Here is a 23225-nt window from a genome sequence, read left to right as displayed (position 1 = left end):
TGACGTTGAACCATGTTTTAAGCTTGAACCAGGAAATACTCCTTCAGGGCACTTGAACCTGTCATGCTCTAATCTTCTCATACTCAGCCGTTAAAGAGATGATGTTTCTGTCTTGACAGCCGACTGATTAACATCTTTCAGTGACATGGGAAGTTTCTCTTGAGTGCGCACTTCCTTACAAAGGAACAGCTTATGTAAATTTGCATCAAACTAAAAGGACACATTTGATGAGTTTTAAATGTATAACTCCCCCTCGTTAAAATTTAACATATTAATGACCTTTGCATCCATCACTGGTCCTCAGATGCGTTTTAATCTCTCACTTACTGAAGTTGACTGTTTTGGGCATTGTGTCATGCCCTCTGCTCATTGCTACAACACCAGATTGATTTCAACATGAGCAAATATATTTTATATTTCTCTGGGGTATGTGGAGGCCGCACAGGGTGAGAACCGAGCGGCTGGATGAATGCTTGCATTGTCTGCTGGGGCGCACATACTCACTCCCTCGCACACACCTACACACAGTTTCTCCTCCTTGCTCTGCTTCTCTTGAAAACCTTGTTGTGTGTGAACTAAACATTTGTCTGCTTTATATTTAACACTTAAACACCACATCATGCTCACCTCGTCTTATTTTTTCCAGCCTGGTGTCTTTACAGCCACAGTGGAAAAGCCGAGTGCGCCCACGCTCATGTGAAAGGGTGACCTTCGACCCCTTTCTCTGAGTGGCGTGCCCGTAAATATTTCCTTCAAATGTGCTGATGGGAAATCCCCTCATCTCTGGAGCTTTATGGGGAAAGGTCTACAACATTTCTGAAGTGGTTAGTCTCATGTTCTCTCCTCCGACATAGTGGTGGCTTTTGAGCTTCTTTGTCAAAGGTTCTAAGTTCAACATTTCGAAAAATTTGCTTATAAGCTTTCTTGCCGAGAGTTAAGCTGAAGTGAGTCTTCTCTGGGCTGCGTCGTCCAGCAACGTTCTTGTGTGTTTCATTTATATTAGTACAGATTGAGGGTATAACGTACATGTCCACTAGGAAGCAGTTTCACTTCATGCAAACCACAAGTCTAAAAAAAATGTAGAAGAAATCTGTGAAAACAAACCACTAGGTCTGTGAAACAAACATTTATTAGTATAAATGGACCTGACGGTGCAAGATGGGAAACAATATTAAGTCCCTTGAAGAGGAATGCTCTTCTACAAGATCACTTATGGCAGTATGCTGAAATGTAACCCCAAAATCCGACAGAAGAAAACAGAAAACTGTCCAACAGGAAGTTGGATCATCCGATCACCTTGCTTTACACTCACTGTTGAGATTTGGGAGATGTGCGCTTCTGCTTCTTTTTGAGCCTCTGCAATCCATGGTTTCCCATAACACCCTTCTCTGCATAGGTTTGCAAAGACGTTTCATACAGCTCTCTGTAAATATGAAACAGCCAGTTAGCTTAGCCTAGCATAAAGCATAAAAAGCTCTGTTCAAAAGTATTTTTTTTAAATGTGTGTACCAGCAGCTCTTAACTCCAGAACGTAACACCCCCCCCCCCCCCCCCCCCCCCTCAAAAAACCAAATTTTTCTCAGCTTGGTTTTTGTTTTTGTTTTGTTGAGCTTTAAAGGTGCTGGTAGACCTTCAGACAGAATTATACTAGCTGCTTTCTCCAGATCGCACTCTTTGTGCTAAAATAAGCTAACTGGCTGCTGGCTTCAGATTCAAATTTACCATATAGACACAAGAGTTGTGTAGTTCTTTTTATCCAACTCTCAGCAAGAAAGCAAATAACCATATGTCCCAAAATGCATGGACTCCAGTTCTAGTCTGTACATACTCCTTCGATACACACAACACATCCTCGACCAAAAGCAAAGTGACAGAGACAAAACACAACTGTGAGCCACATTTCAGATCTGTTGGACCAGTCAGGGTGTTTTTTCCAGTCTAGAAGAAGGTACCTTTATGGGAATGGAAACTGGTGGGGAGTGAGATCAGTGGATAGTAGAGTAAAAATAAGACGTCAGCTAACCAGGCCTGTTTTTAGAAGCTTGAAGGAGAAAAGAGTGTGTGTGTGTGTGTGTGTGTGTGTGTGTGTGTGTTACTGTATTTTGGGCAGGAAGGAACGTGAGAGAGGTGTTGGGAGGAGGAGGAAAGGGAGGAGGAAGACATTATAGGTGATTTTCCACCCCGTCTGCACTACTTAAAACGTACACACCTTGTGTTTTTGAGGTTTCCACACAAAGGTGGCCTTGTGTGTCCTGAAACCGCCCAGGAAGCGAGATCAGACACGGGAAAGAGTGTGATGGTTGACTAAGGATACAGTAGCTGATGGGGTGTCAGGTGGCCTCAGGATAGCTTAGAGGAAAAGGTTGTGTAGTCTCTCAGTGTGAACTCCCACAAAGCTTAACTGGACTGTCATTGGAGATGGAGGGGATAATGGAAGCAGTCATTTCCCTCTACAGCCAAATGATGTCATCCCACAGGGCAGACACCGCTACAGATGTACAAACACACCACATCAGTTCAAGTTGCCTGATCCAGATTAGCTCATAAATGACACAAACTGTGTTTTGATAGCTAATAGATTCTGGATCATGAGCGTCTGTTCCACATTCTGGGTTCCCAGTGAGTTCATGCCACTGCGGTCAAGTATGTTCATTCATTCTTCCCCCTAATCAAAGCCAGCACTTTTAAAAACACACAGCTCGGGCATGCAACACAAAGCCGAAGTCATGGTTTTCTCCTGTACTAAGTGGCTTTATTATTCTATGACTGTTTTGTTTTCTATGTACAGTCTCTGCTAGGGATTTTTGAGAAAGCTGAAGGATGGAGGCCTTTGAAGGAAGGGGCGAGGGCCGGCTTCTCCTGGCTCGTCATGCCTCCTGTGTCTTCATGGGGTAATGAAAGAGGCTTTTTAGCAGCGACAGCATTGAGGCTTTTTCAGGCATTCCTTCGACATGACCATATAGGAGGAACATGCTCTGGCCCAGGGTGGGGTGAGGACGTGCAGAAAGAGGCCACTGTGCAGAGCTGTCAGCAGGACCGGACAGATGAGAGAAAGACGGGTGGTGTGATGGGGAGAATGAGGAAGAGAGGGAGGGAGGACATCAAGGTAGACAACTTTTACCCATGACATCACTGAGAGGAAACAATCCCCTCTTGCATTTTTTTTTTTTTTTTTTTCACAGCATGTGCTTCACATGTTAGCCATGTTGCATATAATTTACACCTTGACCAGCTGGCAGGTTTCCTGACCAGCATGGAGTTGCAATCCAGATCTTGTGTGAATGTGTTATTTGATTTAGCAGCAGAGCAAAAACAAACCCATGTCTGCTTCATTTAACTGAGATTATAAAGCGACTTATTCATGCCTTCAGTTTACAGTAAAGACATTATGTGGCCTGTGTGTACAGTAAGCATGTGCTGAAGCAGGTTTCTGTCCATCAAAGCTGCCAAGTTAATGAAATGAAAGACTTTCGGGTGCATGGTGGAAAGGTTCATTTGTAGAGGGCCATAATGTTTTCCTGTCAAATTAGTGCCACACATACATCATGAGAACCCTTTGAAAACACATGCGAATATGTGTGTCCAATCACATGTTTCATCCCCATCTTGTCCAATCCTACCTCAGTCTGGTTGGATCAGCGTCTACATATTGTCTTACACTGCGGGATCTTCCAGTGTAAACACTCAGAAACAGACATAAGTTGTTTTCCAGACTTCCAGGAATTTCTGAAGTTCCTTGAATCGTCAATCAAAGTGCTCACTGTGCAGCTTTGAAACGATCCAGAGTGGAAGGAAGTGGGGGGCTCGCTTCATGGGAAGGTAATCAGCCATTTACACAAACTTTCATATAGTGAGTTCCTCGTGCCAGGCATCGGTGCCAATACCTTGATACAGGGAGGCTGCTACAGCTATCACTGGCAGCAAAAAGCTGTGTCTAATAGAGTTAGTGAGTGTATGCAGATTTCCTCACCAGGCAAATGTAATCCCAATCTTTTCCCATTTGTTAATGATTTGCACGTATTGTGAAATGGTCTCAAGCCTCTTTCAAACCAGATGCTCACATCTAAGCACCAGCCTGTTGAAGTGCCACATGTTTTCTCAAGCTTGAAACTCATTAATTAAATAGCCCTTTAGTTGCAGAAACTATAAAGACACTATTGTTGATGCTTGAATAGAAAGACTACTGTGCATTTCCTTGTTCACATAGATGTACCACTAATAAGTAGGGCTGGATATTGTTTCATATATTTTAAATCAATAATAGAGCTTCAAGTAATGATTATTTTCTCAATTAACTCATTAATTGGTTTGTAAAACATCAGAAAACAGTGAAAAATGCCCATCACAATATATTAAAGTCATCGAATCTCTTTTGTTGTCCAACGAACCATCCAAAACCCCTAAATATTGAATTTACTATGATGTATGACACCATGAAAAACAGCCAATCCTCAAACGTTAGTAGTCAATGAGTACTTTTCTTTTGGTCAAATAATTGACCGATTGTTGCATTGCTAATCGATACGACCTGGGTTCTGGCATCAACAACAAAACAATGCTTTTTTGAAACCTTACCTACGAGAAATAAAAACATTCTTTTCATTAAACAAATGGAAAATGTAACAAATATAAAATTTTCTCTGAACACAAAGCATGTGTAGAAGAATTTGTATCTGCCGACCCAATAAAGTAGACTAAAGCTGGAAAGATTATTGTTTAAATCAGGAACTGTCTTGTTAAAGAACAAGATAACAAGAGTATGAATCAGAGCAGATAGATAGATACCTGATTTGGTGTCGACATTCTTTATCAACCCTACTACTAAACTTACACGTACTGTACTTACGTGCTTTTTATGCCTCCATGCCGACCGCAGCCATGATCGGAGGCATTATGTTTTCGCGTTTTCCGTCCACCTGTCCCATTCTCATGAACATGATATTTCACTGATGTCTTGAAGGAATTTCTTCAAATTTGAAACAAAAATTCACTTGGATTCAAGGACAAACTGATTAGATTTTGGTGGTCAAAGGTCAAGGCCACTGTGACCACACAAAACAAGTTTGCGACTGGAATGGTTACAGCCCAGAGGCGGAAATTCTGATCTCGTCTTTCACCTCATGTTGGGTCTGAACTGCCGAAATGTTTGTGTGTTTGGGAGGATAAATGCATAGTGAAGAAGAATATGTTCCAAACTGTCCACCTCATGACGCAAATATTGGTTTAGTGACACTAAACTTGCTATGGGTCTGGTCAGAAAAATTACTACTGTGTTTAGAGAGCAGTGAATATTCTTCCCATTAAAACACACCCTGGAAAGGTAAATACACACTCAGTGCTCCTCAGACAGATGGCTGGAATGCTTAGATCCCAGCTGTGCAGCAAAAAGATGTTTTTTCTTGTGTTTATTGGTCCATAGTTTGATGAGTAATCTTTTTAGAGCTCTTGGCAGTTGAACGTTTTCTGTCTTCTTTTCAATACAGATGAGAGTTCCACTTTAATGTGATTTAAGGACAAGCTTTATTGTCTTTACATCCTCTTCTTCCAAGAGTTTTTACAAGCTCAGGTTTAGTTGAAAATTTTTTTTTGTTACGGAAGACGTCGTCTTTATCATCTGATTGTTTATGCCTGACGACATGTAAACACTTCTTCTCAACATCTCCGGCAGTAACGAGTAGGTCTGTATTGATATGACATGCATTCCTAAACAGCCGTATCAGATTGACCTTCGGAAGCAGATACAACTTCCCTCCTTCACTGGCCTTAAAACCATTATTGGCTGCATAAGGACACTGTTATCACGCTCGCAGATGTTCCTGCTGGAATGTGTTCAATGTAAAGTGCTGTGAAACAACACTGTACTGTACTTTTCAGGAAGGGACAGTCAGGAATTAGCAGACTAAATGGGCACTTAACTGCAGCTGTAAGAAGATTTTGGAGCGATTTGCACTTAACTGGAGTTTGGACTGAAAATGGCTGTAATGGTGTAGGAGTATTGTTACAAGCACCGGTGAAAAGGTGAAATACGATCTAGGAAGTCCACTTCGTGTAATACATCAGTGTGTTTTAAGGCTTGTTGGCATTTTATAAAACCACAAGACAGTATTTTAAGAACTTGGGCTTTGCAGGACACTGAGGAGAGGGCTCTGTGTGCTTTACCCTTGAAATCCTTCACAGGCAGCTGTTCTTGTGTCTGCTGTAAAGCTGAACACTTACCTCTGTCTGCTTTGCTAGAGTTTCCTCATTTCTTGAGAACCGTAGAATCTCTTTCAAACAGCTTGTCTCTCAAGTATTCAGCATTGCGGTTGCCAGGTTTGACCACTTGTTGCCAGCTCCTCAGTCATTTTTTGGGTGGTACGTTCTGCCTCTGACAAGCCATCTGTGTAACTCTCTCCACGCCTGTTTGTGGCATCGGGATACGTGCTTTTTGTCACAACATCATCAGTGCGTCTGTGGCGCCAGCCCAGGCCTATTAACATACCTGTGAATCAAGCAGGGGGCCCAGAGGAGAAAGGCATGCAAATGTACATTTGCCTTGGCACTACTCGGTGCCCACATCAAGAGCACTGCTCTCAGAGTGGCAGGGCGGTCCAGCAGCTCAGCTCTGACACAGGTTGCTCTTTAGTGAGGAGGGCAAACTAAGGGCTCAGACTGAGTGGTAGTTATTCGCTTCTACAGGTGCTCCTCTGAAATTCATATGGGAGGAAAAATGTCCTCATGTGGTACAAGATGTACACTTATGAATATGTTCAAAGATTTGCTTTTCATGGCTGAGTTTTAGTGTTGCTGTGATTTTAAACCCTGAAGCGTTTAATGTTAAGAATGTTTTTCTGTGTCTATTTATGTCTATATAATTATATACATATATAGTTACACTTGCAGTATACAGAACAACTTCATCGCTGACCCTGAAGAAGGCCATAAGTCAAAATGTGTCGGTCTAACTATAAAGTTGTTTTGTGTACTGCAACATGACGACAATATGACAACATAGCAAGATGTTGCTGTACAGTTTAGCTTTAATATCTTATTTTTTGGCCACTGAGTTGGATTCAAACCCAGGCCACTGCGGTAAGGACTGACCTTAAATGGTATGTGCTCTGCTAGTTGAGCCACTGGGACGCCAGGAGCTTTTTAATATCATGATATCTCTGGTTTCATGGTGGACAGTTGACTATACTCTGAAATTAATAGGAAGAAATACCTTGATTTATCTGGTGTTTAATTTGGTGGATTAGCTAAAAACAGGTATTTTCTGTCTCATCAGTTTGATCATTTCTCAATTGATTTTACAGAAAATGTACTATATCCCAATATACTGATGCTGCAATATTCAGTTTTAAAAGCCATGATAGAGGCTTTTAGCCAAACCTCCCCTCCTGGAGAGGAACCCAGTGGTTGATGATGTACAGACTGCAGTGTTTGAAGGTTTTCTTGGAAAATGACTTACTTTCTTAGTATCCTTTTTTTCCGCTGTGGTAGACACAGGAGAGACAAGTTTTGATTTACCCATATGTGGCTGTTACTGGGCTTTGTTTATTTTCCATTACACTATTCAATATAATGGCAATCTCACTTTAAGCCCATGATTGATTTCTACTGTGTCATCCTGAGGGGGTGTTTTAACCTTTCACTCTTCTCATTTTGATGTATGAGCCTGTGTTTTTCATTCAGAATCTCCAAGCTTGGACCCATCTGAGTTTCTGTCAGTTTGATACATTACTCACACTCCCGGTAACCCTCCATGTTGAAATTGTCTGTCTCCATAAGCCTCTGTACTACTGACCATCTTGTATGTGCGAGCAAATGTGACTGTAAATCAGTTATCACTACAGTGAATCAAGCAGTGAAACACGCAGCAGATCTGTTTTTCCTTTTGACTCAGCTGTTTGTTAACAAAAGATCCTTCCTAAAGTATTCTCACAGAATAATGCTATATCTCTTATAGAAATAGTAATGCCTGCCAACGATGAAACGAAGGAGGAAAAATACGGGGAGTCTCCCATGTTCAAGGCTTCCCCGGGTTGTGGTTTGTCTAGTCTCGAGACAATAGATCTGGCAGTAGCTGACCACAGCTGTGTTTGTGCTGGTTTGATGTACTGGAGTAATTCCCCCCTTCCTCCAGCTGACCCTCTGGACTGAGCCAGGTCTTCCCCGAGGGGCTGAGGGCAGCCAGGGGCAGAGGAGGGAGGGGGGAGGAGGAGGTGGTGGAGGCAGGTGAGTGCAGACTGCAGACTAACTTCCCCCTCAACTCTTTAATCGTGTGTTATCTTTTCTGTTTAGTCTGCAGGGGTCTGAACAAAAAAAATAAAAAATATCAAGTGATAATTATCAGATCCAGAAAAGCCAAGTCGACAATTGCATCTTAGGCAGATGTTCTCCCTGAATTATCTTAGAGGAGAATTTGTGAGGAATGCATCAGTCGAGGCCGTGATAGAGGAGTGTTGCGCCATCAGTTTGAGGAAAAATCCACCCTCAGATACACTTACACTGATTTCATCAATTTAATGCACTCCAGGTTTTACTGCATGCTCAAGTGTTCCAGTCGAGTTTCAATTTACTCACGTTCCTGTCAATGTGCAGTCTATTCCTAAATTAGTGAGTAATTTCCCACATATTTCACAAGAACTGTAACGACAGCTGCCAGCAAATTGGTTTTAACTTGATGCATTTACTTTTGGTTGTGACGCATTTCTTGCTGTATGATTGTCAAATTCAAGACATCCAGACCAGACCATCATGGTTGGTGTTTCAGAAACACCAGCAGTGAATATTCATCAGCAGTTAGTTGCATTAGGAATATGAAAACAAGGCATCAAGGTTGGACTGGTAATCCATGTGAGTAAGAAAGCCACAAAGCAACATGGTGGATCAAGGAATGCCTATAAAACGCTGAATTTAATATGTATAAGAAGGGATTTTGCCTTTAAGACACAAACCGTGTATTTCTCACATTTGTACTTTTGACTGGCATGTTGTTTGGATGTGGTGCATCATTATTCATTTCATCTGTTCTCCAGCCCCTAGAGGCATTCATGAGTTCTTATGTACAGTATTTGATAGAACATGTCAAGGAGCACACAAGAACTGACATGAACACCTAATATGTCCCATTCACCCACCCTCGCTCTCCCCCTCCCCGGCTTGTTGGTCAGTCAGGCTGGGTGTCTCCCGGTGGCTCCAGCCAGGTGATCTGACCAGGAATGCACCTCACCCTTTGGCCTTTCAGGGGTAACCAAGCATGTCCGGCGGGGCTTTTCTTTCCTGTCTCTTCTGCCTCCACATGAAAGAGACCCAATTTTTGTCTGGCAGGGGGAATCATTCTTCAAAAAGAAGTGGGAGGTTAGTGGGGGAAAGAATCTCTGCTTCTTCTATCGCAGCGGTTCAGTTTGTGTTTTATGATGTGCCGTGCAGACGCTGTGGAAATTGTTTGCCTCCCTCATAGAATACACATGGCGCTTTGTTGTTCGGGTGTGTGGAAAAAGAAAAAAAGGTCACTGACTCATGAACTAAAAATTCCCCAAATTTTTGATAAACATGGAAATTCCCAAGTTTTATCTCGCTAACTCATCCCCATGAAAACAATACAAAAAGAACAACTTGTATCAAGTGTCTTCCCTGGCACACACACATGAACCATCACTGAGTGGCAAAAACAGAGGGGTGAGTGTGTTGAGAAAGGTCTCTCAGCCTGTTATGTTTTTGGCAGCCAGGCCCGACTGGACTGACCTTCTCAACTGTCAGAGAGGCTGTGAAACACTGGGACCTGCTTTAGGTTTGCACCTGTTGGGAACATGAAGGATTTAAACAAATGGAGTCAGATGCCTCTGAGATAACTGCGACTGAGTTAACGCTTAGATATGAGAGAGCGATCGCTGTTTTACTGCCTTCACTTCTCTGCATCTGTCTTGTATTCTATTGCAATCATCCTGTCATCCTCCACTGTTTCCTGCTCAAGTCGTCATCCCTCCTCTCCTCTGTGCCTAGTTTAGTCATCGTCACCCCATAACTTCACTTTTTTATCACTAGTTAATGACTTCTTAGTCACTATGAACTGACATGCAACGAAGGTCACAGGGCAGCAGGTTCAAATCCTCAGCTGGCAACAGGCTCTGTTTCATGAGTTCATGGAGGTGCACAGTGAGCTGGATTCAGTGTGGGCTATTGTGTAACCTGTCCGTGTTGAGGCTTGAGCATGATTAGGATCTTATCTGGATGGAACGAGGCATGCACTCACGGTCGAGTTACAACAAAATGATGGTTTTTAAGGGCTTAAAGAGCACCCTAAATTTACATGACACCAGCTCACACTAGATATCTGTAATCTTCAACTCTGAACTGAGCCGAGCCACAGGGGTTGTGTGTTTGTGTAGCAGCAGACAATGGTGGTTCACCTGCTTTTGATGTTAAAGGAGGGCGTCTTAACTGATGTGCTGTGATGTATAGTGGGATGTGGTGGGGACGGGGGATGACTCCTCTCCTTTCAACATCTCATTGCTTTGTACTTGAAGCCACCTGTCGCTTCCTCAGTGTAGCTGCAAGGAAAGGTAGAAACCTCAGAATGACAATGATGGACACTTGGACACGGTTTTAAGGCGGTTGAATATGATTTCATTTTATGAATATATTTTTTTAAGTAAGGAATATGTTTGCAAATTTTATGTGCTATTGATGACATAAGTGTTTTGGCACAATGCAGTTCAGAGAAGGAAATCTTCCAGAGCACCTCATGTTTTAATTTCAAACAAATTCAATGATATTCATGTAGGCTAGCCTCTAATAAAGTAAATATTTGATTAGGTATAGTACAAAGTAATGGAGCTCTATTCGCATTTGTTTAAAATTATATATTCCTTAAAGGCTTTAAGGTTTTTTAAAAGTTTCTTTTTCTGTTTTCTTGCCTTTTACTGTCCCAGCATTTGTTTTTGTTTTATGTTATTTAAGGAGGATAAATAGACCACGACTAAGTACATCATGGCTTCCAGTTTCTCACAGCACATATACACTGTTTTTTGAAAAGATTTTGTATCATTTCAATTTTTACATATTAGCTACTATACTTTATGTTTTCTGTATGAAAATCCTTATTTAAACATATTCTGTGGTAAATCGTTTGGGGAGTTTACTTTTTCCATTTGTGTTTAGTCAGTCAACAAGCTGCAAAGACTGAGATATGACAGCTGCTGGCTTTCATCCCTCAAACCTTGAGGTCATTCGCACAGGACGTGGTCTGCAGTGTATCAGTGTCACTCACAAACATCATTAACATTAACACACACATCCTTGCCACTCAGTGTTTCTCGTATCTACTCTGCTACTATCAACAGTAAACTGTCCCTTTTCTGGTGTGTTTATGTTAGACACATTTCTCAGGAAGTGGGTAGCATTCCTGCGCCGATTATTTCATTCGAATACACAGACCTCATCTATCATTTTAGCTTTAATAGTGAGAGCTCTCTCTAATGACAGGATGTGCATGGGAACAGTCTGTTCCTCTAAGTCTGCTCTGCTTTCCTATGATGAACCAACTTTAGCAATTATACAATATTTCAAGTGCAGTCTGAATTACGAGTCCAATTTTAAAAAAAGTTCATTTTTTTCTGCAGGAACGGCCTCAGAGTGAAAAGCGAGGCCAGCTCTGTAATCGAGGTTGTCTGTGACTGACTGACTGGTCAGCCGAATGCCATGTGACTGAGATGGAGTTTCCCAATTTAGCCTAACTGTCACTAGATTTAGAAACTTTTTTTCAAACACAACTAGGTATAAATCTAGTATATGACTTGCATGGGTGTCAACCGTGGGCTTAGAGTAACACATGAATTTTGTCAAAACTTTTGACATTTTCTAATCATGAAGTTGTTTCACGTTGTTTCTGTACAAACGTGAAAATCTAGTTAATGCTTATGAAAGACTGACCTACCAGTGTTTCTTGTTGAGGTTGCAATGGAGAGATAAGGAAATACTAAGCAAACACTTTGTTCTTGCAGTTACTTCTCCCGTGTCTTTAACTAACTTCATCAGTTTCATCTTTGTGCTATTAAGGCTTCTATATGTTATTGGACCAGTTGTACAGTAATCGTAAAACACAGTGCCAATGTCTGTTCTGGTATTGATTCTAATAAAGTCTTTCTTCCCCTCCCTCTCTGTTTCCTTCTCTTTAGCTGAAGCAGCCTGACAAGGCAGCAGCGGCAGCTCACACCTATTTCCAGGCTAATCCAGAACATGTGGAGATGGGTCAGAACCTGGAGCAGTACAAAGACCTGCAGGGCGTTGAGGAGGACCACTTTGTAGACAGAGAAGCCCGGCCTCACCAGGTAAACCAGGAAATCTGATTTGATGAGTTTCGATGTATAATAGACACAGTGAGTTCCCTCTTTTGTTATGAGTTATTTTTCCCTTTTTCAGGCCTCTTACATGTTAATGCTACAGTTAATGACCTGTTGCACTTTGGCCATCTTTTATCAGCCTTTGCCAACATGTCTGGCTAGTGATTCTCGTTATTCTACATCACTTCTTTCCAAAAGGGAAAAGTACAGATGTTCTCTTATATGAAGGGCCCCTTTGTGTTAATAGCCCTTGCAATTTAACGACTGGAAACTCATTTGGGCCTTTCAGTGCTGGCTGTGGTAAAGCCCTGAATGCCAAACAGTTTTGGATCCTTTGTCTGCTGCTCCAGTATCTGTCTGCTCTTTCTCTCTTTTGCCTTTGTCTCTATATGTTCAAGTATTAAACATACTCTGAGTATGTAGGAAGATTCGCTCAATGCAAATCTACCTTAAAAAGATTTTAAACTGTCATTCATGCCGACTGTACCTTAATTAAAGCTTTCAACATTATTGATCATTTAACTTATCTGTGTCTCTGTGACTTCGCTTATTACTTAGCTTTTCTGTATTTTGTATTCAGGTATGCAACATTCAAGTCCAAAGCAAATATTCTTTGGACACACTATATTCATGTATATAACACACATTATTTTAGATTTATCCAAAAACAATTGAGAGCAGTAATCCTGTGTGGCAACTGTTTCCTGTCCTCCTGTTTATTCTAAACAAATGACCGTTGCTGCTGCAGGAAACTTGATGTGCACCAGAGGGCTTGTAAAAGCTTTTATGAGCTGGCTACAAGTTTACTTACAGTATTTTAACTGTTTCAGAGAACAACAAGCAGCAATTTACTTATGTATAAATGTCAAGGACGAACACCAAAGGTCATAAATACTGATCCAGTCTCACTCATCATCTTCCATTTCTCCTCCATCCACATGCAGCACTCGTTCACAGCAGCCGTGAGGTTGTATGATAAGGGCGACTATGAGAGGGCTATCGCTCTGTTTGAGGATGCTTTGCTGGAGTACTATAAAGCAGATGTGGAGTGTCGGGCCCTATGCCAAGGGCCGCAGAGGTTTGAGGGCCACGATCACCTCCGCTACCGCTACAGTCTCCATGAACTCATATCAGGTAAGAGCCAAGAACTAAACAGGTTTACTTCAACAGGAAACAGTTTTATCCTCCAGTAGCACGGAACATGCCTGATTCTGATGCGTCCCTTACAATCTAAGATGAACGAAGTGAGATCGTTTAGTATCGTGACTGCTCCACCAACGCGCCTGGCTGTACTGCATGGCCCCCGAGCTGGAGCTGGGCTTTGTTGTGCTTGAGAGAGCCTGGGGAGGTTTAGGCAAGGCCAAACAGAACTCTTCATGCTCACAAGGTGATCAAATCTGCCTGGCAGTGGCTTGGCACTGGATGGAAGTTGGCTCTGGTTGGATGCGGGCAGATGAGGGATAAAAGTCATGTTTGGACTGGAGGATGTACAGAAAATAAGAAAGACAGAAATGAGAAAAGGAGTTACTGTCATGGATGAAATCAATGCAGGTTCCTATTAGTCCATAACCATTCTGTTGCCCATGAAAAGGCATTTAAAACACATGTAGCACAGCAGAGTTCTTGTAATGGAAAAACATAAAGAAGTGAGTTGTGTTTAATTTTATGTATGTATTTTATTTATGATGTTGTATTAGGAATATAAACTGTGGGTGCATCTTGGTGGTCTAGTGGTTAAGTTGCATACCATCATGGAAAGCACAACAATCTTTTTAATGTGAAAAAAAGGCCTGAAATAAAAAATAAAACAAAAAGTTTAAAAAAGAAATATAGATCGTCACACTCGAGCTTAAACCTTGTTTACATCAGTCGCCAAGCTTCTCCTGGCGCTGCAGATATAGAAACACAGAGATTCATATTTCATTGTTATTGCATTGGATTGAATTTCTTGGTGATAAAAATGTGTAAATAAATGTCAAACTGTGAAAGCTTCGGGACAGATTCAAAGGTACAAATCTGAGCAAGGCTCATACAGTGTAATCTGTGGTACAAAAAAAAAATTCAGAACACTTAGTAAGCAAAAGCAAGCAACATAGACATCATGTCCCCTACGTGCATTTCGAAAGACTTTGTCCCACAAACTTCCGTGAGTTTTTTTATTGTTGTATGATTTGGCACAGCACTGGGGTCTTGGATTATTAAATTAAAGAGCATGCAGAAAAGAATGAAGAATTCAGAGCGTATTCCAGATTTGAGGGTTTATGGTTTTACTTATCAAATTCATCTGTGCTTTCTGTGTTGTGTGCAATCTCACTGTTTTAATAGGTAACCCTACATTAGAGTGTTAAGATGTTAAGTCCCTAGAGTACATCACATGCAGATGCAGCTAGGAAATCCACTACAAGCCTGCCTCCTCTTCTTCTGTCTCTTCTTCTCCTGCTTCTCTCTTTGACCTCACTTAACCTTGTTTCCTTACTGCAGTACGACAACTGCAGTGTTTTTTTTCTTGGCATCTTTTCTTAAAGGGACATGCTGGTATTTTTGCATGTTTCAGCTCATTGACTACAAATTACATGAAGTCAGTCCAGTAAAAAAAACACAAAATAAATTTGAACATTTTCCAGTTCAGTGCATTCAGATTCTGATTCAGAGCCTTGTATAAACAAGTTTTGCTACGCAAATATTTTCTGTGCTACAAGCTATTTAATTAATATTTTTTGTTTTCACAGTGTCTCTGTTTACTTATTGTCTTTTTTTTATCTTTTGAGTTTGTTTGTCTGACTAATGCAACACTATTTGGAAGTTTGAGAGCTTCCCTGTTGCACTCAAACACACCAGCAGTCCATACTTTTAGCTCGAGTGCATTTATTGTCATTGATATAAAACAAACATTGACAGATTTTGTGTAATATATATAAATTTGAATTTCAAGCAGCATTCAAGTTATACAAGTTAATGCTCAGTGTCCATTTTATTAGATATTCCTCTACAGTTGAAATCTAAGTGAATTTCTGACAATGTCAAAACCTGAAGAGTATGAGCTTCAAGAGGTAAAAATGTATGGCAATTGGATTACATTAGTTTGTGCAGGTGTATTTAAGAAAGAGTGGCCACTTCTGCCAAAGTCTTCCGGGACAGCAGTAGCAGTAGTAAAAAAAAAAAAAAGAATAAAACATGGAGGAGCACGGCTCTAACTGCCTCTTCTTCACACCTGCATCTCTCCCAGTCTCCGTAGCCCTGTTTCTCTCCCTCCTTCTGCTGCCTCTGCTGCTCTCTGTGCCCTGCACAGAACAGAGCAGCTCAATGAGGTCACTGCAAGAAAACTACAACTCTAGAGCAACCACTGGCATTCATTAAACTGAAAGTTACAGAGAAGAGCCTCTGCATTATTTTATCACCAATTGTTAGTCACGCAGTCGTAATGAGCTTCATAAATAACGGGCACTAATCTAATCTCACATTTCATGTCATGTGTTATCATTTTAGTTTGTTTACAACACGGTGCGGAGCCAGTACTGTAGGTGTCTGTGTTGACTTTAACAGTACGGGATGTGTGTTGTGGAGGGATGTGTATTTGTATCCACAGCAAAACACTTGCAGCAGATGATAAGCAGGCGATTTATATTTGCACCAGTTTTGGTCAAGGTTGCTTTTGTTAACACAAGTCAGGCCTTTTTTTCTGGAAACTGAGGCAGGTTGTGCGCAATAACCACAGCTTAATTGCTGACAAGTGTGCTTTGCTTCAAATATGTATGGCCCGGTTGCAAAAACACTGAAAAGATGGCTAACTAGTTTTGGCCAGGCTTTGTTTTACTTACAATCAGTGGGTTATTTTCCAGTAACACTGTGGAAGAGACTTTATTTGTGTTAAGATGTATGTATGCATGTGTGTTTTTGAGTGTAATTTATTCTGTTTTGTGAGTCGAAAAAGGATTTGATAGAGTTATACTATTTTGTATACAGGCTCCACTGACCCAGAAACAGCTTTACATTACGCCATGATTATATCCTAACACAATTCAGATCCATGCTCCACTTGAGACTCTTGGAAGACATTGAAACAGACCACAACTCTGGTGTCTGAGAGTGAGGAGAGGTAGTGCTGCAGCTGCTCAAAAGTGACCTCACTATACATACACGCTCACAACACACAAACACACAAGCGTGCCATCATCCACTCTGCTGCCTGTCCTCTCAGGGTTCGACATAAGGAAATGATATGTAGCACCATGTGAAATCTGTCTCCCCTTAAGGATCAACAAACCTTAGGATCTATCACCACCTGAGGAGCAACAAAGACATGAAAGGCCTGCACTGTTATGAAGGGAACAGCATTTATTTGATGTATTTCACAGCAACAAGGAATCATATGATGTTGGACTGGCTTTATTTCAGCCAAAACTGGACAACAGGAAAAGAAAGAAAGAGACATTTTCTACCAATGACGAACTTTAAGGCCAGTTTCTCAGCATCTGGTTTATATACAGTTCATCAGTATCAGCAGTAGACACATTATTATATGCTCTTGTGTTTATTGAGAATCTACATAGTAAACATTACACGAATAATATTTTATCAGCTAATTGGTGTAGAGTGACACGTCATGTTGGCGTTCATGTAGTTTTTGTTACTCACACTCCATCGATCTTCATTTGCTGATCCTTCAGACATTTAATAATTAATTATTTCCAGCTTTTTTCTTTTTTTTTGATATCACACAGATGATCTCAGGAGAATTAATGACTGTGGGCGTGAGACCATAATATAATGGTGACCATATTGCATCATTGCATAAATTAGCACCAGACCACACAGGATTTTAATTGAGTGTAAAGAACTGGCAGTGATTTTCTGTTCTGAACTATTAACTAAATTATTTCATAGATGCGGTTATTTGCAAGGACAAATGACAATATGTTTTTAGTTTAAAAAGGAAAAAAAAAAGACCACTGATTTTTCAAGGCTTGCATAAGATCTTTTTGTTTTGATTTTGGTTGAATGTTTGGGGAATATGGTTTACTGTGGGTGGATGTTGATATCAATATTTTTGGAATGAATGTGTCAATTTGCTAATATTCAGTACATCCTCCCAAAAAATTAAAAAAGCAGAGGTTCCGACGTAGCATTTAGAGAAGTGTCACTTATTTATAAAATAAAATTGTCTCCTTCCAATTATATTGGTGATGGGGGCACAACGCTCATCTTAAAGAATCCAAATGCAAAACATAAGAAGCAACTTATTCTCTCAAAGTTCTGCTGATGATCTAAAAACTGATTTTCAACTATCATGTTGCAGATCACTTCACTCAGATGCTGCACTGTGAACATGAGTGTGTCAGAGATCTCGCCACCCGACCAGGCCGCCTCTCACCCATGGAGAACTACCTGCCTCTGCACTACGACTACCTTCAGTTTGCCTACTTCCAGGGTAAGTTGAAGGTCTTTAACATGTTTTTTGGATTACTTCAAAAACACCCCTTTGACGTACATTCAGCCCTTTTCGTAATTCATTATCGTCATTTTTCCTGTAACACTGTGTAGCACTGTGTATGCTCGGTGTAATTATGAACAAAGAAGATGGACACACCCGTAACTCGTACGCCCAAACACACACACTTGCACACACTCACACATGCACATTCAGGAGATCATGCTGACACGAGCTTCAGACAGGTAGAGTCATTCAACGATGAGCCACACCCTGTTAGAAGATTCATATCCAGTATTATTGATATTATCTGATGTGTGTTTGTGTATCTGTCTGGATGACTTTCATATGGGTGTATACCGTCTGAAGCCGGCGGAGTCAGGTGTGTGTGTGTGTGTGTGTGTGTGTGTGTGTGTGTGTGTGTGTGTGTGTGTGTGTGTGTGTGTGTGTGTGTGTGTGTGTGTGTGTGTGTGTGTGTGTGTGTGTGTGTGTGTACATGAATGAATGGATAGCCTCAGGTTTCTTATTGTCGATGGATTAATGAAAAGCTCTTCTGGGCAAGAGTGTTGGCACAAAACCAGAGTGTAGTTGAGAGGGACGGTGTGCTGAGTAGCTGTGAGATCACCAGATTATACTTAATGACCCATAAGCACGTGGCTCTGATAAAGAAAAGTGGATCATTGGGTCTGTGCAAACACACCGAGAGTGGGCTGTGATTCCTAACAGCCGCTGGTGGGTGTGTGTTTGTGTCTGTCGTTTTTGCCTGTGTGTGGGAATGGATGGAAGCCCGAAAAGATTTTTTGATAGAGTGTCTCAGCGTATTGTCAAAGTATTGTAAAAGTGGAAATGGTCCACAGCTCAGTGTGTATCCCTACTTAAAAGACTGATATACTTTTTTTTTTTTTTTTCATTTCAGAATTACTTTTCTATATTGATTATTTACAGCTGACATTTTTCATCAATAGCCACTCACTACTTTTGCATTTTGCCCCTTCTCTATACAATACTTTACCACATGAGATTCAAAGTGCATTCGCACGCACAAGGTTTTCAAAGGATATTATGCAAACATGCACTGGACTACGAAATGAGATCATAAATTCAGTATTACCACTTTGAATGACTTTGTTGCATGTCTTTTGTTAGTCTTCTTTATCAAAGCGATGAGATTCTTTGAATCCTCTTATCCCATTATGTTCATTTGGCTGCACTGTAAACAAATACACCAGTTTTTTTGGAACTCATGTGTTGCAAAATCAGCCAAGAATTACATTTTAAGGATTATAAACTGAAGGTGTACATCCCTTAATATTTGAAAAAGGTTGAAAAAAGTTTAAAACATGCAAGCTACAAAGGTGCTTGTAGAGTGCTCATTGAAAATGTGTATTTTTATGGTGTTACTGACTCTACGGTTCAACTTTACTGCACAAATACTAGTATGCCCCATCAAATTCAATACTCAATTTTCTTTTCCTGCCTTCACTTTAATAAACTGAATTGTGCATAATATGTATGTGAACTTGCTGCAGCAGCCAAACTGGAAATCTGAGGCAGCCACTACTTGCCAATAATCAGTAATGTGAGTGCTCTAACATCCAGCAGCACTGCGACCCTGCTGGGTTTTACACTCCTCAGTGGCTCCACACCACACTGCTGGACGTTTGCCATCAGTCAGCAGCCGCTCATTGTGCTTTAGCTGCTAAAGTTTCCTAAATAAATCCTCAGTGACGTTTTTCTGTTTGACTGAGCTCAAATCTCCAGACTCTTATTGACCTGGTAAAACACAGCTGACAGGAGCAGATATGCTGCCTCAGCTTCAGCCAAGGCAGGAAGTCTTTGGTTAACCCTGCACCTTTACAAGCTAATAAAGAATGTGTTTGTGTGTGCGCTTAGCAGCAGCAGTGAAGAGCGGACGGTGTGTACTGGGTTACATATGTGTGATTGCAGGCGGGCAGTAGAGTATTATCCTGATGTATGTTTGTCTCACTTCATTCCCAACATCCTTCCCAACGTGTGCTGTTTCCACTATGTCAGAGTGCAGCTTTTGCTCCATTGTAGTAATGGTTTTGGAATGTCAGCCATGATAGATTTCCCATATTTCGCTCACACTGGTCATTCAGTCCATCTAGTCGATAGCTCAGCATCTCTGCAGAAATGAGCAGAAACCCAAGGCAGCTCAACTGCACCTGGCATCTTTGTGTATGTGTGTGTGTGTGTGTGTGTGTGTGTGTGTGTGTGTGTGTGTGTGTGTGTGTGTGTGTAATTATAGCTCCTTAAGTTTGTCCGCATATAAACTATGAAGAAAAACCATTTGAACTGCTTTCTGTCTCTCTGTCTCTCTGCAGTGGACAGGCTGGAGGAGGCGCTGCAGTGTGCGCTGAGCTACCTTTTATTCCACGAGGGAGAGGAGTTCATGACCGACAACGTGGATTACTATAGCGAGGTGCTGGGACACAACGGCGAACCACGAGAGGTCAGGATCTGCTCTGGGGACGTGGGGTGTGAAAGGGTTAGATGGTTTGAAGTGTGAGAAGGAGAAGAAGGATGTTTCTGCGGATGGATGGCTTGTTGATTCTACTTAATACTGTATTTTAGAACACAGCTACACATGACACAGCTTTACAAATTATTTAAACTAGAAAAGAAATAGAAAAGAATCAGCCTGTCTGACATTTTATAAAAAGCTGCTCCGAATTTCCCAGGGCTTCAATTACTACAACAACTTGTTCTCATTTTAGATTTAAGTTAAGTTGTTGGGATAGTTAGGTGAAATTGTTCAGATGATCACAAACATACAGGGTAGAATGACAATTTTAAAAAATGAATCTAAAACTAATTTGCACCATGTGGCTAAAACTGTAATAATTTGAGCAGATCTTTTGGAGTCTGGTCGCAGAATTTTGAACAAGCTATGGATGACTAAATAGAGGAAGGGGAAAAATAATTAGTTTTATAACAAGGAATGTGGGGAGAGACTGCAGAAGAAAAGGAAGGAAAGAAGACATGCAGAGAGGAGAGAGTGAGGAGGGAAAATGTGGAGACAGGAGGCAGCAGTGGCGTTTGCTGTATTTCTTGGATGAACTTGCTACTCGCCGCTTGGCAGGAGTTGCCTCTTAAAGTTTGCTTTTCACTTGTATATGTTCTCCATCCAACTGGAAGCATTAGGCAAATTTTTCTGCGCCACTGTGTTTACAACACATTTTTTGGAAGGGCATGCTCATCTTTATATCTTTGCCCCATAACGCTCTGAGTCATTTAAGGCTGAATATTTGTCTGCCTGGCTGAGAAAATGAAATTTGCCCAGTCTTCAGCACTGAGAATTGCTCCTTCCTAAACTCTGATCAGCAGTGGCTTGTTTAAGTCCCAATTACACAACCTCTTTTTCCTAGAAAGCCTGGTACTCATTAGAGCGAGTGAGGCTCCCAGCAGGACTGTGTGAACATGCGAGTGTGACACTGCACATGTGTGTGTTTGAGATAAAGAGAAGCTGAAGGCTGAGACGTTGCAGCTCACGTTTATATTTTTGTACTCATAACTCGCATTTTTCTCACCCTCGAACCTTTCCGGCCCCGTCAGTTTTACGGTACAGTCGTTGGCCGGCAGATTGCCTCTGCTCTCTGCGTCCGTTCCCCGCCAGCCTCCAGGAGCTCATTCACAGCGCCCTAGATCTCAGTGCCAGGCCCCGAGCTGCCTCCCTGCCAAAGAATCCTGCCTTTCAGGAACACTGGAGGAGGAGGAAAAGTCATGTCAGAGTGCCCACGGGAGTCTCAGGAACAATTTGTATTAAGAGTGATGCAAGAGAAGACTTTTCTTTTTTTTAAACCACTCCAAGAAAAATTACTGTTGGCTGCTCAAGATTCATCATGACCTCAAGCCCGCAACTCCAACCTTGTTCTTGCAAACAGACAAAAATACAACAGGACAAATCAAGTTTTGTAACATATGTATATCAACAAAAACGCCAAGACAAGCCAAGACTGTGTACACATCTTACATATCATCCATAACCAGATTTCGACAGATCAATCGGCTAAAAGGAGCTTTTTACAGATATATTGGGATCAGTGTGTATTTGGATCAAATACCAAAGTTTAAAGTAATTCAGAAACTGTGTTCATTACATTATTAGTCCACCACTGAGTGCTGGCATGTTTAATTATCAACTGTATAATGAATGCATATTGTGTGATATATTGTTATTGAATTTTTAAACTTTTATACATCAGTGTCAGTAGTGGCTTCAAACAACATTTGTCTCTACTGTAACGGTGAGCATGAAAATGGTGCAAAAATGTGCAGTGTATTAGTTAACATAAAGAATTACCTTAAAGTTGAATTGTTTGAGAGAGCCTGTCAAAAGCCTTACTTTTTATAGGTGTACAAAAAAGACAAAATATTAAAGATGAAAGATAAAGACAGAGGAGACAAAGAGGAGAAAATGAAAATGATTGTGACTCAAAACAAAGCTCCATATAGAAGAAGTGAAGATGTTGTAAAATGAAGATGTGTCTAAGATGTGTGATATCTTCTCTAGAGTTATTTTCCTCCCGCTAATATCTCTGAAGCACAAAAGCATGCCACCTTAACAACTAAGGAAATTGTTTACCATGGGCCTTTGGTGTGTGTGTTTGTGTTCACAGAAAGCTGCATGGTACCTGAGGAGACACAAACAGGAACTGGAGCTGCTGCTGATTGGCAGCAAAACAATGGGTGTTGAATTTACCGAAGGGGTGAGAATACAACTTTATCTCAGCGTGTTGCTGTTCCATACTCATGTTTAACTAAAAACTCAAAGTGGACTGTGACTTATTGACAGACCAGTGCCCTTTAATCCTCAGTTTTTTACCCTGAAATGAAAAGTGATTGTGTAATTTAACGGGCGGTTATTGGTAAGCCAGCCCACATGTCTCTGATGCAGAGCAGATCTCCTGCTGGGTGTGTAACAGTCTCAGTGTGGCCCTGCTGCCGGCTGACTCCAACCAGCGTAACAGGTGTCTGGCACATCTGCTCTGCACCACTGTCCTCTCATTCAACAGCGACCCCTGCTGGTCATATTCAAACATGGCATATTTCACTTTTTTTTGTACACAGCATTTATAAAATTACCTCTAGGGCAAATAATGGGAGGTTCTAGTCAAATCAGCCCCTCTGGTCTGGTGTATCATTGATGTAATTATTTTCTGTCACTACTTTTATTTTTGAAAGTATGAAAAAAAACGTTTTCTTTTTTTTTAGAATTACTGGAGCAGCACGGGTGGAAGAGACGACTCAAACAGGTAAAAAAGATCACTGCAACTGTAAAACTGTAAAACAAGTTTCCCCTGTCATTGCTTTCCTCCTGTATATCCAGATGGTAAAAGCTATAATCAATACTTTTATACCAACAATAGATCAGACGGCTATGGGTCGGGGGGGGGGGGTTGCTCTTTATCTGCTGGATGTGTAAATAGGCAACTGTTTTAGCAAGTTCA

The 23225-nt window shown here is 41.1% G+C and overlaps 1 protein-coding gene across 1 annotated transcript in view; it reads left to right on the top strand.

The window, feature by feature from the left end:
* Positions 1–23225, top strand: part of p3h2 (prolyl 3-hydroxylase 2) — a 57240-nt gene that overhangs the window by 29651 nt on the left and 4364 nt on the right. The window contains exons 2-7 of the mRNA XM_056379187.1: positions 12162–12314; positions 13271–13460; positions 17623–17754; positions 20100–20227; positions 22395–22484; positions 22990–23030. Of these exons, the coding sequence (XP_056235162.1) occupies positions 12162–12314; positions 13271–13460; positions 17623–17754; positions 20100–20227; positions 22395–22484; positions 22990–23030 (734 nt within the window). The remainder of the gene's footprint in view (positions 1–12161; positions 12315–13270; positions 13461–17622; positions 17755–20099; positions 20228–22394; positions 22485–22989; positions 23031–23225) is intronic.

Source organism: Seriola aureovittata, chromosome 6 (genome assembly GCF_021018895.1).
Source record: "Seriola aureovittata isolate HTS-2021-v1 ecotype China chromosome 6, ASM2101889v1, whole genome shotgun sequence".
NCBI lineage: Eukaryota > Metazoa > Chordata > Actinopteri > Carangiformes > Carangidae > Seriola > Seriola aureovittata.
The sequence above is the reverse complement of the archived record's forward strand: the minus strand, read 5'-3'. Positions and strand labels throughout refer to the sequence as shown.